The 15,005-nt window shown below is 59.5% G+C and overlaps 1 protein-coding gene across 1 annotated transcript; it reads left to right on the top strand.

Annotated features, from left to right (window-relative positions):
• The first annotated feature begins 9,095 nt into the window (after nt 1–9,095).
• On the top strand, nt 9,096–13,694 carry CCR10 (C-C motif chemokine receptor 10). Its single transcript, XM_077806545.1, has 2 exons — nt 9,096–9,122; nt 12,612–13,694. The coding sequence occupies exons 1-2, from the start codon at nt 9,096–9,098 to the stop codon at nt 13,692–13,694; spliced, it is 1,110 nt and encodes a 369-aa protein (XP_077662671.1).
• Nucleotides 13,695–15,005: the final 1,311 nt, after the last annotated feature.

Raw genomic sequence — 15,005 nt, 5'->3', positions numbered from 1 at the left:
AGGGGCTGGCCAGGACACGGAGTGAAGGGCAGAGGTGGTTGTCTGGCTCACTGCACCCCAAAATGGACCCACGTCTGACTGCGAAGTTGGGGTGCGGGACCCTTTGGCTTTCCCAGGAGCCCTGCATGAGCAGACTCGCTGCGGGAAGCGCACGGAGGGGCAGAGGATGCTGAATGCTCCGAGGTCAGACCCAGGAAGGGGGAAGCCGGGTGAGCTGTGTGTCCTGCAAACAGGCTGCTCCCAGAAAGGAGACTTCCCCAGAGTCCTGCCTGGCTTCATGGGGAGCAGTTCCAGAGCATCGCCCGGGGACTCTGTGACACCTGCCATTCACCCAGCTAACCTCAGCACTGGCCAACATGGGGGAAATGGAGGAGAACAATCTCCGCAGTCTCTGTTATCCCACCTAGTGGGTTGGGAACAGGCCAGATCCCTTTCCAAATGAGCCCTTCCCCTCTGGTGTGTCTTACATACAGGTCAACTCCTCCTGTGTCAGATAGAGAGTGGGGGGGACCCAGTCCTGCCCTCTACGCCGAGTTCCAGCCCAGGACCCTGTGGATAGCAGCTATCTGCATCCTCTCCTGTATCATGACAGGTTTCAGAGTAACAGCCGTGTTAGTCTGTATTCGCAGAAAGAAAAGGAGTACTTGTGGCACCTTAGAGACTAACGAATTTATTTGAGCATGAGCTTTCGTGAGCTACAGCTCACTTCATCAGATGCATACCGTGGAAACTGCAGCAGAGTCTGCTGCAGTTTCCACGGTATGCATCTGATGAAGTGAGCTGTAGCTCACGAAAGCTCATGCTCAAATAAATTCGTTAGTCTCTAAGGTGCCACAAGTACTCCTTTTCTTTCTCCTGTATCAGCGGCCTGAGAGCTACAGCTAAAACTCCCTGGGCTACTTCCCCATGGCCTCCCCCAAGCCCTTCTTTATCTCCACCGCAGGACCTTCCTCCTGAAGCCTCCGGGAACAGAAAACTATCCATCCAGTGGCCAGTATATTTGCCTTCGACCAGACTCCTGCACCCCACTGGTCTGGGTCTCTCACAGTGGATAAAAATCAATGATTTTTAAAAAATGGATTATTTTTTAATTTAAATCAGATTTTTTTGATAAAATGCTTTTGGAGGAAAAAACCTATCTAACGATCATTTTAATTAAGACACATTGTAGAGCAAAGATCTCTCATCATGGAATAGGGATCATAAATTATAATTTTGTAGTACGAGACAATATAGTCATGTCACGTTTAAGAAAAGTTTTGTAAATGAGTTCCAATAGTTCATGGATGAGGGACTCAATTTTATGGGGTTCCAGGGACTTCTGTATAGCCTAAATTAGGTTAATCTTTCTATCTACCCAATGGGACTCGGTGCTAAGTCCAGAAGATACCATCCGAGATGCTTAGTTTTGCAGTTCTCAGACTGTGGATTTGTGTCTCCAGAGGTAACGTGCTTGTTAACAGCAAAAATGTTTTTAAATAATATATAGAGATGAGAAATATCAGACCTCAACTCTATTGTCCCTCTGCAAATTTGTGTACACAGACTTAATCCCTTACCTCTCTCTGAAAGTGAAAAGTTTCAAAAAGTTCAATGAATAGAAGATTGTGGGGGGCGGAATAGATCTGGACAAGGAGAAGAAGTCTGGAGATAAATGTGAGAAGCGAAGGATATATGCTTGTTTTGTTAAAATACTCTGTTTGCTGTTGAAAAAAAAAAATCCAGAATACTTAATGTTGTCATTTTAGTTAAATAAAACAATTGAAATGTCTGTCTGGTGATGCTCTCCTCCTAATACAGCCTGGCAAGAAAATCCTCCAAAAATTAAGGATTAACCTCTTGAATGGGAGATAGTTCACCTCCCAATGACTTCATAAATATCTGCTTCAATTACCTTTGGTAAATGAAATAACCAAACAATCCTTTGTTTTCTGACATAGCTGTAAAACTCATCTGAAAAGCTTTCAAAATAAATCACTGTTTAAAAAAGCAGAGTGTGTACCTTCTAAAAACAAACCCTACGTCTCTGTCTGAGTTGTGAAGAATATGTACTAAGGTTAGAACAACCACGAAGAATGCACTTCTATGTAGAAAAACCCATGATTAAATCAAATCTTCCTGACTAGTGATTTAAATCAAATCAGATCCACCCTGCCCACTGTGCTCTTGCCCCGACCCCTTCATTCCCTGGGGGGGCCCACAGCGATGGTTGGCGCTAGGCCAACAAGAAGTTAATCCAGCCCTGGGGAGAGGCACCAGAGGTGGAGGGACGGAGTGCACAGAGCAGTGGGGGGGCGCAGAGCAGTGGGGTGGGGGTCGCAGAGCAGGGGATGGAGGTGCAGAAGGGGGTGGGGTCACAGAGCAGTGGGATGGGGGCACAGAGCAGGAGATGGGGTGCAGAAGGGGGTGGGGTCACAGAGCAGTGGGGTGGGGGTGCAGAGCAGTGGGGGGTCACAGAGCAGGAGATGGGGGTGCAGAAGGGGGTGGGGGCACAGAGCAGTGGGGTGGGGTCACAGAGCAGGAGATGGGGTGCAGAAGGGGGTGGGGTCACAGAGCAGGAGATGGGGTGCAGAAGGGGGTGGGGGCACAGTGGGGTGGGGGTGGCACAAGGGGGTGAAGGCACAGAGCAGTGGGGGGCACAGAGCAGGGGATGGGGGTTCAGAAGGGGGTGAGGTCACAGAGCAGTGGGGGCTCACAGAGCAGTGGGGGAGCACAGAGCAGGGGATGGGAGTGCAGAAGGGGGTGGGGGCACAGTGGGGTGGGGGGCATAAGGGGGTGGGGGTGCAGAGCAGTGGGGGGGTGCAGAGCAGGGGGTGGGTGCAGAAGGGGGTTGGGAGCTCTCACTTCTGTGCAGCTGAGCATGTTTTCAGAAGTGGTCAGTTATTTGGGGTGCCCAGGGCAACCCCCAAGGGCTGGAGTTTGGGGAGGTGGGTGCCCAGCCCCTTCGCAGGTCTCAAGCTTGGTCCCAAATGGCTCCTCCTGCCTGAACATTTTGGGCTTCCTCCTTGCAGCTCCTCTGCCAGTGCATTGCACCTCCCCCCGGGGTGCTGCCCCCCCCCACTCCGTGCTGGGGATGAGGCCAAACACAGGGCACCTTGTTTGTGGCTCTGGGGGCTGCTGCTCAGGGTCCCCAGCCCGAGCTCTGGGGCCTTCTGGACCCAACGGGCTCGGGGGCAGGGAGCAGGCACTTCTCCCCCCACTTCTGGCTGCCCCGGTGCTAATCGTGGGGGGGAGGCTTCATGACACTTCCGTGCTGGGCCTCCCCCTTGCAAATGTGTCAAACTAGGGTGATGGAAGGGGGGAGGAAACAGGAAATGGGGGGTCCGTGTGGCTGGAGGGGGGCTGGGCATGGCAAATGGAATGGGGGGTCCTTGTGGCTGTGGGGAGGGGAGCCATGCTGTGTGTCCTGCTGTGACGTTATTGACCTAATCTGGGACCGTATAGATCATTGTTGCAACCAAGGTCCTGTCGTGGCACCAAATCTTGTATAAGGGGGGTCAAATGAGGTGTCTCAGACACGGTTATGGTTTGCTGGTTAGGATGATGCTGTCTATATGTGGGTATCATTTTTTTAGTTGAAGTTATGAATATTGGCTCTACACTGTCTGAAGTTCAAACTTCTGCTCTGCTTCTGGGTGACACCCCAGACAAGTGGGTGTCAGCTCTGCCTAGCCTGCCGGATGGCCCATTAAGGACCATCAGCGACACAACTGACCCATTGAGAGAAGGCAGACACGCCTGGGGACTCAGCCGAGGGACAGAACTCTGAGGTGTTTCCAGGCCATGGGATGGGCAGCTTGTCCTTGGGACACAGACAGCAGAGACCACACGGCAAGAGACTGTAAAGAGCTGCTGCAGCTCCGCCATCTTGTCTTCAGTCCTGCTTCCGACCTCCGGAGGGACTTGGCTGCCCTGACCTCTGAACTAAGGACTGAAAGACCCTCCCAGTTGGGGCTGTTCTCCAGGGACTTGATTTGAACCTGCCGTTTATTCCATCCCTGCTGCAAGCCTGAACCAAGAACTTTCCCATCACTGGGTGTCATCGATTCCATTTCACCCATTCTAGCTCTCATCTGTATTTCTTTCCTTTTAGGAATAAACCTTTAGATTTTAGATTCTAAAGGATTGGCAACAGCGTGATTTGTGGGCAAGATCTGATTTGTACATTGACCTGGGTCTGGGGCTTGGGCCTTTGGGATCAAGAAAACCATTTTTCTTTTACTGGGGTATTGGTTTTTATCACCATTTGTCCCCATAACAAGTGGCACTGGTGGAGATACTGGGAAACTGGAGTGTCTAAGGAATTGCTTGTGTGACTTGTGGTTAGCCAGTGGGGTGAGACCGAAGTCCTCTCTGGCTGGCTGGTTTGGTTTGCCTTAGAGGTGGAAAAACCCAGCCTTGGGCTGTGACTGCCCTGCTTGAAGCAATTCGTCCTGAATTGGCACTCTCACTTGGGTCCCGCCAGAACCAGCCTCGTTACAGGAGCTGAGGTGGGTTCCCTACAAAACAAGACAAACGCACAGGAAAGGGGAGAGAAACGAACAGCTAAGAGGGAAAATGCAGCTTCTGTCTCTGTTGACTCTCACTTAACCTCACTGCTGGAAAAACGGGCCCAGCCCACGGTCTGACCAGCCACGCTGAGACCTGGCAAACTCGTACCAGTGTTGGGCTTGCTTACGGTATTGCTTTTAGCTTCCTCCAGGTGCAGGCTCACTGCTCTGTTGCAAAAGGTGCAGTTGTCTGGGCAGCCTCATACGGGTTCTCATTAGCCTGAGACAGAGAGAGGGTCAGGAGAGAGGAGAACAAAGGAAAATGGCCCAGAGGTGCTGACAGCAGGACCCTAAGTCTGACGTCCCAGGTGCCATTCAGACCAGGAGCCGGTGGAGGTGGCATCAGTTCCTTCTGCCTGGCCCGCTCTGGCTAGGGCGTCGCCAGGACCAGGACGATGAAGCCCAGCACTGTCTGGTGGGTCTCAGGACATGACTGGCGGGAATGGTGAAGCTGAGTGACCCCCACCCCCAGACAAACAGCGTCCGGAAGAGGCAGCAGCCTCATCCCGCTGGTCACCATGCAGGGCGGTGATTCCCTCCCATCTCTAGAACCTCACAGCCCCTGGGGTGTTCCCTGCAGAACCCCCAGGCTCAGGCCCCCCAGTACCAGTCTCTTGGGCTCCAGCTTTGCCTGACTTTATGAGCAATTTTGTGTCACAGGCTGTGTTGGGCTTTTGTTCCGGCACAGAGCGCTTGCCCCCTTCCTCCCCCAGGGCCTGTGGGGATCGGGGGGGAGGGGGGAGGGCAGCCGGAGCACGAGAGCCCTCTTCAGAGAGAGCAGGGGATGGAACCGGGGGTGGGGGGGCTGCTCCAGGAGTCTCTGTCAGGCCCCTGCAGGCCTTACGCTGGGGAGAGGCCACACAACTTAACTTGCCCTGGGGGGCATGCAGGCCTGGCTGGGCAGCAGCCAAGCAGGCTCCCCACGCACCCCCCCTCCCAGCCCAGCTGGCGGGCCACGGCCCTGTGCCACAGGCCCTCTGCAGGGGTGGTCAGTCCGCAGCTGCGGACGAGGGTGGGCACTCCAGGCCGGCAGCTGCCGACTCCAGCGGTCTGGGTATTTCCAGTGACACCACAAGCAAGAGCCTGGCGCTGAGTAGTCGTGAGCCCTGGTCCCCGCAGGGTACGCCGGGGAGAGCAGGAGGAGGAGTGAGGGCAGGATAACGGTGACCACAACGTTTGCAAAGCAGGCGTTGTGACAGATGTGGAACCGGCCTGTAATCAACAAGCAGATTAAGCCTTCGGGGTTAGGGGTCGCCTGTCTCTCTCCACGGGTGCAAAAAAGACACGGGATTTAGCCTCTCTGCTCCCAAACGGCCATTGTCATCTGTCCTCCCTGGGCGCGTTCAGTGGGGGGGCTGGAGCAAGCGGGCTTCGTGCCTACATAAGAACCCCCCCATGGCTCAGGAGCCCACCCCAGCCTCCTCTGGCCCTGCGGCTTAGCACGCCCACCCTGGCTTTCCCTCGGCCCCTGGCAGCCCCCCACAGTCCCTGGCTATTGATGGTGAGAGGGATGTCTGTGGGGCCAGGGCTCAGAACCTGCAGGAGCCAGGGTCAGAGATGGCAGCCCCGATTGGCCGCCCCCGTGCAGGGGGCTCCCCCACATCCACGGAGCTGGCGTCTTCCTGGATTTAGGGGGAGCCCCAGGGAGCCAAGCCCGGCTGAAGGGCGCTCATCCCTGCACCCCGGGGCAGGCGGGGGCCAGGAGCCAGACGGGGCCAGGCCTGGGAGGATGTCTGGGTCCTGCTCGGTGGTGGGCGACGTGGCTGTTTCCTGTTAGCAGGGCCTGGTCGGAGGGCGAAAGAGAGAACAGAGAATCCCAGGTGCAGCGGGCCCGGGGGCAGGGACACAGTTAGTTACTCAGAAGCGAAGCAGCTCTTGGCTTGTGGGCTGGGTTGTGTAGGGGCTGGAGCCACCTGGCCAGGCCCCTGCCTAAGCGGCAGGAGGGCACCCCCAAACCAGCAGCCCCACCCTGGCTCTGAGGCAGCTTTCGCCTCCCCCAGGGGCACAGAGGGAAGCAACAAGGTGGCTGCGAAGCCCGTTTCCCTCTGGCCCATCTCTGCAGCTGAAAGCCAGCCCCCTTGCCCCTGTCCACCCCCCACCCCGCACCAAGGCTGGGAGCAGAGCTGTGTCTCCGGGAGTGGGGACCTGGACGGGGGTAAGGGGACCGAGGCCACAGCTGGGGGTGGGCGTGGAGCCCTGGGCAGGGGCCAGCAGCCAGGACCCTAGGAGCAGCACCCAGGGCGTTGGGCTAGGAGTGGGGTGGGCCCCGGGAGCGGAGTCCTGGGAGCGGGGGTGGGGCCGGCAGCCAGGACCCAAGCCCCAGGTGAGATGAGGGATTGGGGAGCAGAGTGTGGGTGGAGGGCCAGGAGCAGGGCATAGGCGTGGGAAACACCCCCAGGTTTTATGCATGGAGCCAGCAGCTGGGGAGCGGGGTGCAGGGCCAGCAGCCCTGCATAAAACCTGGGGGTTCTGCAGCACCTCCCCCGCACCCTTACTTTCCGCGCCTATGGCCATGGGGGGCCATGAATGACAGTCACTGTGTGCTGGTCCAAGCAGAAGCTGGGCTGACCCCTCCATGCCACCCCGCCCCACACAACTCCTACGGGCCACTTTGCATTCTCCCCTGGTGAGGAGGGGCCGCTGCCCCGCCAAGCGCTCCCCCCCCGCTCACTGCCCCTTGCTGCCAGCTTGCCAGGGCGTGGCAGCTGCCCCTTTCTTGGCACTAGTGGAGCGGGGGAGTCAAAGCCCAGAGCAGCAGCACATGGAAACGGCGAGAGGGATGGTAAGAGCCACAGCCCAGCTGTGTCCTTTGGGCTGTTGTGTCCTTTGCTCCTTGCACAACAATGCTCAGAGGAAGGAACCCCACAGGCATGGTGGGGCCCAAAGACCACGTGTACTGGCTAGATACAACATGCCAGGCCTGGCTCCATGCACACACGGCTGCACTGATGGGGGTCAAGCGGCTTCTGAAACCCAGGACACGGTGAGCACCAGTAGAAGGCTCACAAATTTTAAAGGGACACCCCCCCGCCCCCGTTCCCAGGCAGCCCAGGCTGGCTGGTGGACTGGTGTTGGCAGCTGGGGTGTGGGGGTCTGAAAGGCAAAGCAGGGATAAGCCATTGCAAAGATGACTCGAGCCTCGGAGAAAGGGGGGATTGTGAGATTATAACTGCAAAAGGCAGAAAGCCTATTAATGACGGGAATCGATTTGCTGCCGACACGGAGAGAAAAGCGGTTCCCCTCCCCCTCGCCCTCCCCCTCCCCTGCCATGCCCTAATCTGCATGGTAATAAAAAGCTTAAGAATTTTTGTGGGGGTCAAGTCATAAATCCCCCCAGTGTATTGGAGCGGGACCGTCTGGGGTGACACCTCTGCTGGGCCAGAAGGGCTCAGCCTCCAGGGAGCCCCCCGGGGGGTTGTGATGACAGCAGCTGCCCCTTGGTCCAAGAACAAACTGTTTCCTGTGTGAAGCTGCGTCCTGAAAGAGGGACTGTCCTGGTTCCTTAGGGAGGGTGAGTCCCTGTCACAGGGCTGGGAGCAGCAGGCCAGAGCCCCATTGGTGTCAGTGGGGCCAGAGCCCCGCTGGTGGGACTTGGCCTCGTTCCATTCATTCAGCTACACTGGTCCACAGCAGCCAAGGGTCTGGCACGATTCGTGTTATCTGCGACACAGAAGCCCTGTCATGGCCCCGGACCTCACTGTGGCTGGGTGCTGTACGTTACTAGGTGCATTACGGTAGCGCCCAGGAGCCCTGGGACCCATTGCGCTGGGTGCTGTAGCTTATTTGGTGCATTACGGCAGCACCCAGGAGCCCTGTCCTGGAGCAGGGGCCTATTGTGCTGGGTGCCGCACAAGCCCAAAACATCTCGCTGGTCCCGGCCCCCGAGAGCTCCCAGGCTGTGTAGCCCCAGCTCCATCACACCGTTGTGGGGGCTTCTCGGGGGACTCCAGACAAGTTCATCCCAGTAAGTGGCCCCCGATTCATGAGCGGCTCGTTTCCAGGCCTGTCTCCCAGGGGTCAGGCCCAGCACCCCGCGCCCTGACCATGGGCTAGCAGGGCAGCTGACACCAACGGCAGCTGGAGAAGCAAAGGCCCGGCAGGCACCGCGTGCCCAGGGCTCTGGGGCTGAGCAGGGTGCGCCGACCCAGGCTCGCTCCCTTGGCCCCAGCCCACGCATGCTCATGGGGTTTCCGTTCAGTTTGCTGGCAGCTCTCGCGCTCTGCAGCCTACATCCCCATGGCCGGGGCACCCACCCTGCCACGTACCACAGGGCCCATTTCCACGAAGCGTGGGGCGCGGAACTGTGCTCTGTTCAATCTGGCACCAGCGCTCAGGGTGTTGGCTGGATGCCTCTTGTCACCGACGCAGGGCCTCACCCCGCCCTGGGGTCACCTCCGGCGCTCAGGTCCCGTGGGGGCAGGTCTTGGATTCTGAGATCAGCTCTCGGTATCAGGTAGGGCACGTGGTCAAACCACAGGCCGCGTCGCACTCGGGGGTGGCCACGGCAGAGCCTCGAAGAAGCGGGACGCTTACTGCAGCTTCACAATGACAGAGATGCCTCCCCCAAACCAGGTGAGGGGCTGCGGGGGCTTTCCGGGGCAGGGGAGGGGACACCACTTGCTTGTTTGAATGTAAAACCATTTTCTCTGATTGGTTTTTCCGATCGTGGGTTTGAGTCATGAGCACCTGGTCCCACATGGGCCCACCTGGGATCCTCCAGCCCATGCAGGCTGGGATGGGTTCCAAGCCCGGAGCCTGGGGGCTGGGAGCAGAAAGGGACGTCGGGGCCCCAATCCTGCAGTGAGCTCCATGCTGACCCCTGAACCCACACAGAGCTCCAAAGCTGGCTCTGCAGGATAGCTACTCTCTGCCCAGCCCACCAGGCACAGACACTGTGGGTCCCATGTCCCAAAGGCAGGGCAAAGCTCCACACTGGGGTCTCAGGGGCTGGGCAGTTGGGAAAGGCCAGCGTGGGGCCGCTGGGAAATCACACTGTCCCTGGGCAGTTCTTGGGCTCCGTCCGGCCCCAAGACACCATGAGCAGCCGCCCGTAGTGTGGGGCCCAAGGGCTGCTGTGAGGCAGGAGAAGGGAAGCCAGGCCCAGTTGCTGGGGTTTGCAGCCCCTTAGGGTTCAGCGCGCAGCCCAGTCAGAAGGAAACTGCAGGCCAGGGCCAAATTGCTGGTATAACCACGGCAGTTTCCCTGAGTCAGCAGCACTCAGTTTGCCGATTTACCCGAGCTGGGCTCTGGCTCCGCGCGGGTCTGAGCCGCAAGGGACAGAATCTGCGCTCTGATGGGATGGGATCCAGAGCGGGGTCTCCAGGCAGGGCTGGCCCCAGGTGTCCAGGGGCATCCCAGAGGACATCTGATCACCCCGGGGTCCAGAGAAGCTCAACGGGTTTTACACGTTTCTTCCCCCAAACATCTTGATTAGCAATTCAGGCAGCCACAAAGGGGAAAAGACCTGCCGGCCCCTGGGAAATCCCCCCACGAAGGACAGCACGTTCCCCATGTCTGAATGCCGGTGTATGTCCACCGGTGCATCCAGGCTCAGCGCAGCATCACTGTGTGGGGTCCCAGTGCCTGTCTGTGGGGCCTGACACAACTCATGAGACAGACGCACCCTCACCTCACCCCATGGGCACCTGATCTACAGAGACTCAGGCCCAGCATGGGTCAGTGACCGCAACTCCAGGCCTGAATGTCGAGCTCTGAGCAGCTCCGGTTCAGGGTGCCGAGCTCCGGTTCGGGGTGCCGAGTTCCAGGCAGCTCCGGTTCTGGGTGCCGAGGTCCGGTTCAGGGTGCCGAGCTCTGGTTCTGGGTGCCAAGCTCCAGGCAGCTCCGGTTCTGGGTGCCAAGCTCCGGTTCTGGGTGTTGAGCTCCAGGCAGCTCCAGTTCTGGGTGCCGAGTTCCAGTTTGGGGTGCTGAGCTCTGGTTCTGGGTGCTGAACACCAGTTCTGGGTGCCGAGTGTCAGGCAGCTCCGGTTCGGGGTGCCGAGCTCCTGGCAGCTCTGGTTCTGGGTGCCAAGCTCCGGTTCTGGGTGTTGAGCTCCAGGCAGCTCCAGTTCTGGGTGCCGAGTTCCAGTTTGGGGTGCTGAGCTCTGGTTCTGGGTGCTGAACACCAGTTCTGGGTGCCGAGTGTCAGGCAGCTCTGGTTCTGGGTGCCGAGCTCCAGGCAGCTCCAGTTCAGGGTGCTGAGCACCTGTCCCCTCCATGACGCTCCCGTTTCGCACTCTGGTCACTGACACTTTCGTTGTTCGTCAGTGAAATGCCGAGCTGTTCAGGGCCTCGAGCTGCAGCCCAGGGCTGGGGGTGCTGCCCAGGTGCCCACGCTGCCAGGCTTCCAGGAGTTAAAGGAAACCACAGACGAGGCTGCCGCTCCCCCTTCCTGCAGGGCGTCATGCCAGCCTGGCCCTCTCCCTACCTGGCAGCCCCCGGCACACGAGTCCCCAGCCCAGGGAGTGACACAGTAGCTCTCACAACTGGCAGCCCGGAAATCGCCCCCGCTGATCAGGGCTGGGTGTGAGACAGAAACGCAGTCACTGAATCCAGTGGCTCTTGGTGTGGCAGGCCCCGTCCCGAGGCACCAGCCATCTCCCCTGGGCTCAGCCTAGCTCCTACAGGACAGGCGCCCACATCACACAAACCCACCAACCCAGCGGGCACCAGCCAGCCCCCTCACTGGCAGCCCCAGCAGGGGACCCGGGCTGAGGGGCCAGAGAGACTCAGCTTCTCTCTGGGGTCTGTGCAAGGCGGGGCAATGGGGGGCCAGCACCAGACTGGCACAGGACCCTTCCAGCTGCCCAGCCTGGCAGCATGTCCCTGGGGGTGCGGGTCCCGGGCTGGGCTGCAGGGCTGGTTGAGCGGGGCTTGTGCAATGGACATTGATCCCCTTGCTCTGCAGTGCTGTGGGTTGCTGTGCGGTGCTGTGACCTGGTGTGTGGTGCTGTGCGGTGTTGTTTTGCTGTGGGGTGTTGTGGTGCAGAGCAGCGTTGCAGTGGAATGCTGTATTGTGTTGCTGGGTAGCTGTGCTGTCTGGTGCTGTGTTGTGTTGCTCTATGGTGTGATGCTGTGTTGTGTTGCTCTGTAGCTGTGTGGTGTTCCTGTGTTGCTGTGCGGTGCTGTGCAGTGTTGGTGTACTGTGCTGTATTGCAGTGCTGTGTTGTGTTAATACGTTGCATTGCAGTGCTGTGTTGTGTTGCTGTGTGGTGTAACCACGGTGCTATGTTGTGTTCTGCGGTGCTGTGGCTGTGCAGTGCCATTCTGTGTTGTTGTGTAGTGCTGTGTGCTGTAGCTGTGGTGCTGTGTTGTGTTGCTGTGTGCTGTGGCTGTGCAGTGCTGTGCTGTGTTGTTGTGTAGTGCTGTGGCTGTGCAGTGCCGTGCTGTGTTGTTGTGTAGGGCTGTGTGCTATAGCTGTGTGGTGCTGTGTTGTGTTGCTGTGTGCTGTGGCTGTGCAGTGCCGTGCTGTGTTGTTGTGTAGGGCTGTGTAGCGGTGCTGTGTTGTGTTGCTGAGTGCTGTAGCTGTGTAGCGGTGCTGTGTTGTGTTGCTGTGTGCTGTGGCTGTGCAGTGCTGTGCTGTGTTGTTGTGTAGTGCTGTGGCTGAGCAGTGCCGTGCTGTGTTGTTGTGTAGGGCTGTGTAGCGGTGCTGTGTTGTGTTGCCGTGTGCTGTAGCTGTGTAGCGGTGCTGTGTTGTGTTGCTGTGTGCTGTGGCTGTGCAGTGCCGTGCTGTGTTGTTGTGTAGTGCTGTGGCTGAGCAGTGCCATGCTGTGTTGTTGTGTAGTGCTGTGGCTGAGCAGTGCCGTGCTGTGTTGTTGTGTAGGGCTGTGTAGCGGTGCTGTGTTGTGTTGCCGTGTGCTGTAGCTGTGTAGCGGTGCTGTGTTGTGTTGCTGTGTGCTGTGGCTGTGCAGTGCCGTGCTGTGTTGTTGTGTAGGGCTGTGTAGCGGTGCTGTGTTGTGTTTCTGTGTACTGTGGCTGTGGGATGCCACGTTGTGTCGTTGTGCGGTGCTGCGTTGTTCAGCGAAGCTTCTTGCTAATGACCCTGACGAAGTTTCACCCTCACAGACCTTCAGCCCCTGGGCGGCCGAGCCCCCGGTCACCACCGACTTCTACTATGAGGACGAGGATGGGCTGTTCCCGGACGGGGGCAGCCCCCTGCCCGAGCTGTGCGAGAAGGGGCCCGTGCAGGACTTTGCCCGCACCTACCAGCCGGCCGCCTACCTGCTGCTGTCGCTGCTGGGCGTGGCGGGGAACGGGCTGGTGCTGCTCACCCACGCCCGCTACCGCCAGGCCCGCTCCGTGACCGACGTCTGCCTGCTGCACCTGGCCGTGGCCGACCTGCTGCTGCTGCTGACCTCGCTGCCCTTTGCCGTGACGGGTGCGCTGCAGGGCTGGCTGCTGGGCACCAGCGCCTGCCAGACCCTGCAGGGCTTCTACGCCCTCAACTTCTACAGCGGCTTCCTCTTCCTGACCTGCATCAGCGTGGACCGCTACATGACCATCGTCCGGGCGCAAGTTGCCTGCCGCCTGCGCCCCCGGGCCCGCTGCTACGGCTGGCTCGCCGCCGGGCTGGCCTGGCTGCTCTCCACCCTGTTGGCACTGCCCCAGTTCGTCTACAGCCAGGCCAAGCGGCACCAGGGCCGCGAGCTCTGCAGGGTGCTCTTCCCTGCCGGCATTTCCAAGGCAGCCCGGGGAGCCACCAACCTGGCCCAGGTCATCCTGGGCTTCGTGCTACCCTTCCTGGTCATGGCCTCCTGCTACACGGCCGTGGCCCGCACCCTGCTGGCTGCCCGCAGCTTCCAGCGGCACAAGGCCCTGCGCGTCATCCTGGCCCTGGTGCTTGTCTTTGTGGTCCTCCAGCTGCCCTACAGCCTGGTGGTGCTGCTGGACACGGCCGACATGCTAGGCAGCCGGGAGATGAGCTGTGCCCAGAGCCGCCGCAAGGACCTGGCTCTGGTGGTGACCAATGGCCTGGCCTTCGCCCGCTGCTGCCTGAACCCCGTGCTCTACGCCTTCGTGGGCGTGCGCTTCCGGAAGGAGCTGTGGCTCCTGGCCAGCGATGCTGGCTGCGTGGGCCGGGCACGGGATGGGCAGCGCCCCAGCTCCAGGCGCCGGGCATCACTCTCCACCTGCCTGGAGATGGTGTAGGGGCGGTGCTGAGCGGGCTGGCCCAGGGCTCAGCCCTCTGCCCTGCCAGCCGGGAGGCCAGGGCTCCCCTCCCCGGCTGGCAGGGGGCAACTGGGGCAGGCTCATGGGAGGAGGCAGGGTCATGTTGTTACAGCCCCCTCCTCTGGCCACTCCAGGGGCACTGTTCACTGGCTGGTGCGGGGGGGGCTGGGGCGGGGGCGGTCTGTATAATGCCCAGCGCATGGGGGGAGGGGGCTGTCTAACACCCAGCACACTGGGGGGTGTGTGTGTCATGCCCAGCAAACGGGGGGGGGGGCGGTGTCTGTGTAACATCCAGCACAGTGCGGGGAGGGTCCATGTAACACCCAGCACTCTGGGGGGTGGGGGTGTCTGTGTAACGCCCAGCACACTGGGGCTGTCTGTGTAATGCTCAGCACGTTGGATGTGGGGGGGGGGTCTGTGTAGCACTCGGCACTCTGTGGGGTATCCGTGTAATTCCCAGCACAGTGGAAGGTCTGTATAATGCCCAGCACATGGGCAGGGTGGGGAGGGTGTAATGCCCAGCACATGGGGGTGGGTTGTATAACGCCCAGCACGGGGTGGGGGAGGAATTGTGTAATGCCCAGCACACTGGGGGGGGGGTCTGTGTAATGCCCAGCACATGGGGGTGGGTTGTATAACGCCCAGCACGGGGGGCGGGGGGGGAGGAATTGTGTAATGCCAGCGCATTGGAGGGTCTGTGTAATGCCCAGCACTATCTGGGGAAGTGGAAAAATAATCAAGCTTCCTCGTCTTCTTCCCCTGCAAACCAATAAAATGCCCTGGGCACCTGTGTGCTCTTGTTATTCATGTGCATTTGATTCTTCATTAACTCCCCTGCTCCAGCCACTCAGCTGCAGTGATGACTGGCCCTTTAAAGGGAGCTGGCTCTCAGCCTCCCTGTGACCTAGCTGGCTCCCATGTGCCCTGCCCTGGCCTCTGGGACAGAGAAGGGAAGGCCCCGGGCCTGAGAGACACTAGGGGCTTCAGCAGGGGCCTGGAGTGTGCAGGAGACTTGACTCCAGCCAGGTGGGCCTGGGAGCAGCTGCTGGGGAAAGAGCCGGGAGCAACACACTGGGGCCAGGCCAGGCAGCCTGGGAAGTTCAGCTGGGCGGAAGGGTGTGGGGTGCCAAGTGTCTGAGTGACTGGCAGAGCAGCTCCTCAGACTGGAGGTGCTGGGTGCAGCCTGCAGCTGGCCAGAAGACTCTGTCTTTCCAGCAGGCCAGACAGCCAAGTCACTGAGGGGAAACTGAGGCAAGGATGCTGCAGGGCCATGCCATGACGGGGTGCTCG

The sequence above is a fragment of the Eretmochelys imbricata genome, chromosome 27 (assembly GCF_965152235.1).
Source record: "Eretmochelys imbricata isolate rEreImb1 chromosome 27, rEreImb1.hap1, whole genome shotgun sequence".
NCBI lineage: Eukaryota > Metazoa > Chordata > Testudines > Cheloniidae > Eretmochelys > Eretmochelys imbricata.
The sequence above is the reverse complement of the archived record's forward strand: the minus strand, read 5'-3'. Positions and strand labels throughout refer to the sequence as shown.

Bases quoted from the DNA above. Each gene is read 5' to 3' on its own strand.
- CCR10 (XM_077806545.1), top strand. From the start codon at position 9,096: ATGACAGAGATGCCTCCCCCAAACCAG. The intron at 9,123-12,611 runs GTGAGGGGCTGC...TCACCCTCACAG, and splicing joins AGATGCCTCCCCCAAACCAG to ACCTTCAGCCCCTGGGCGGC.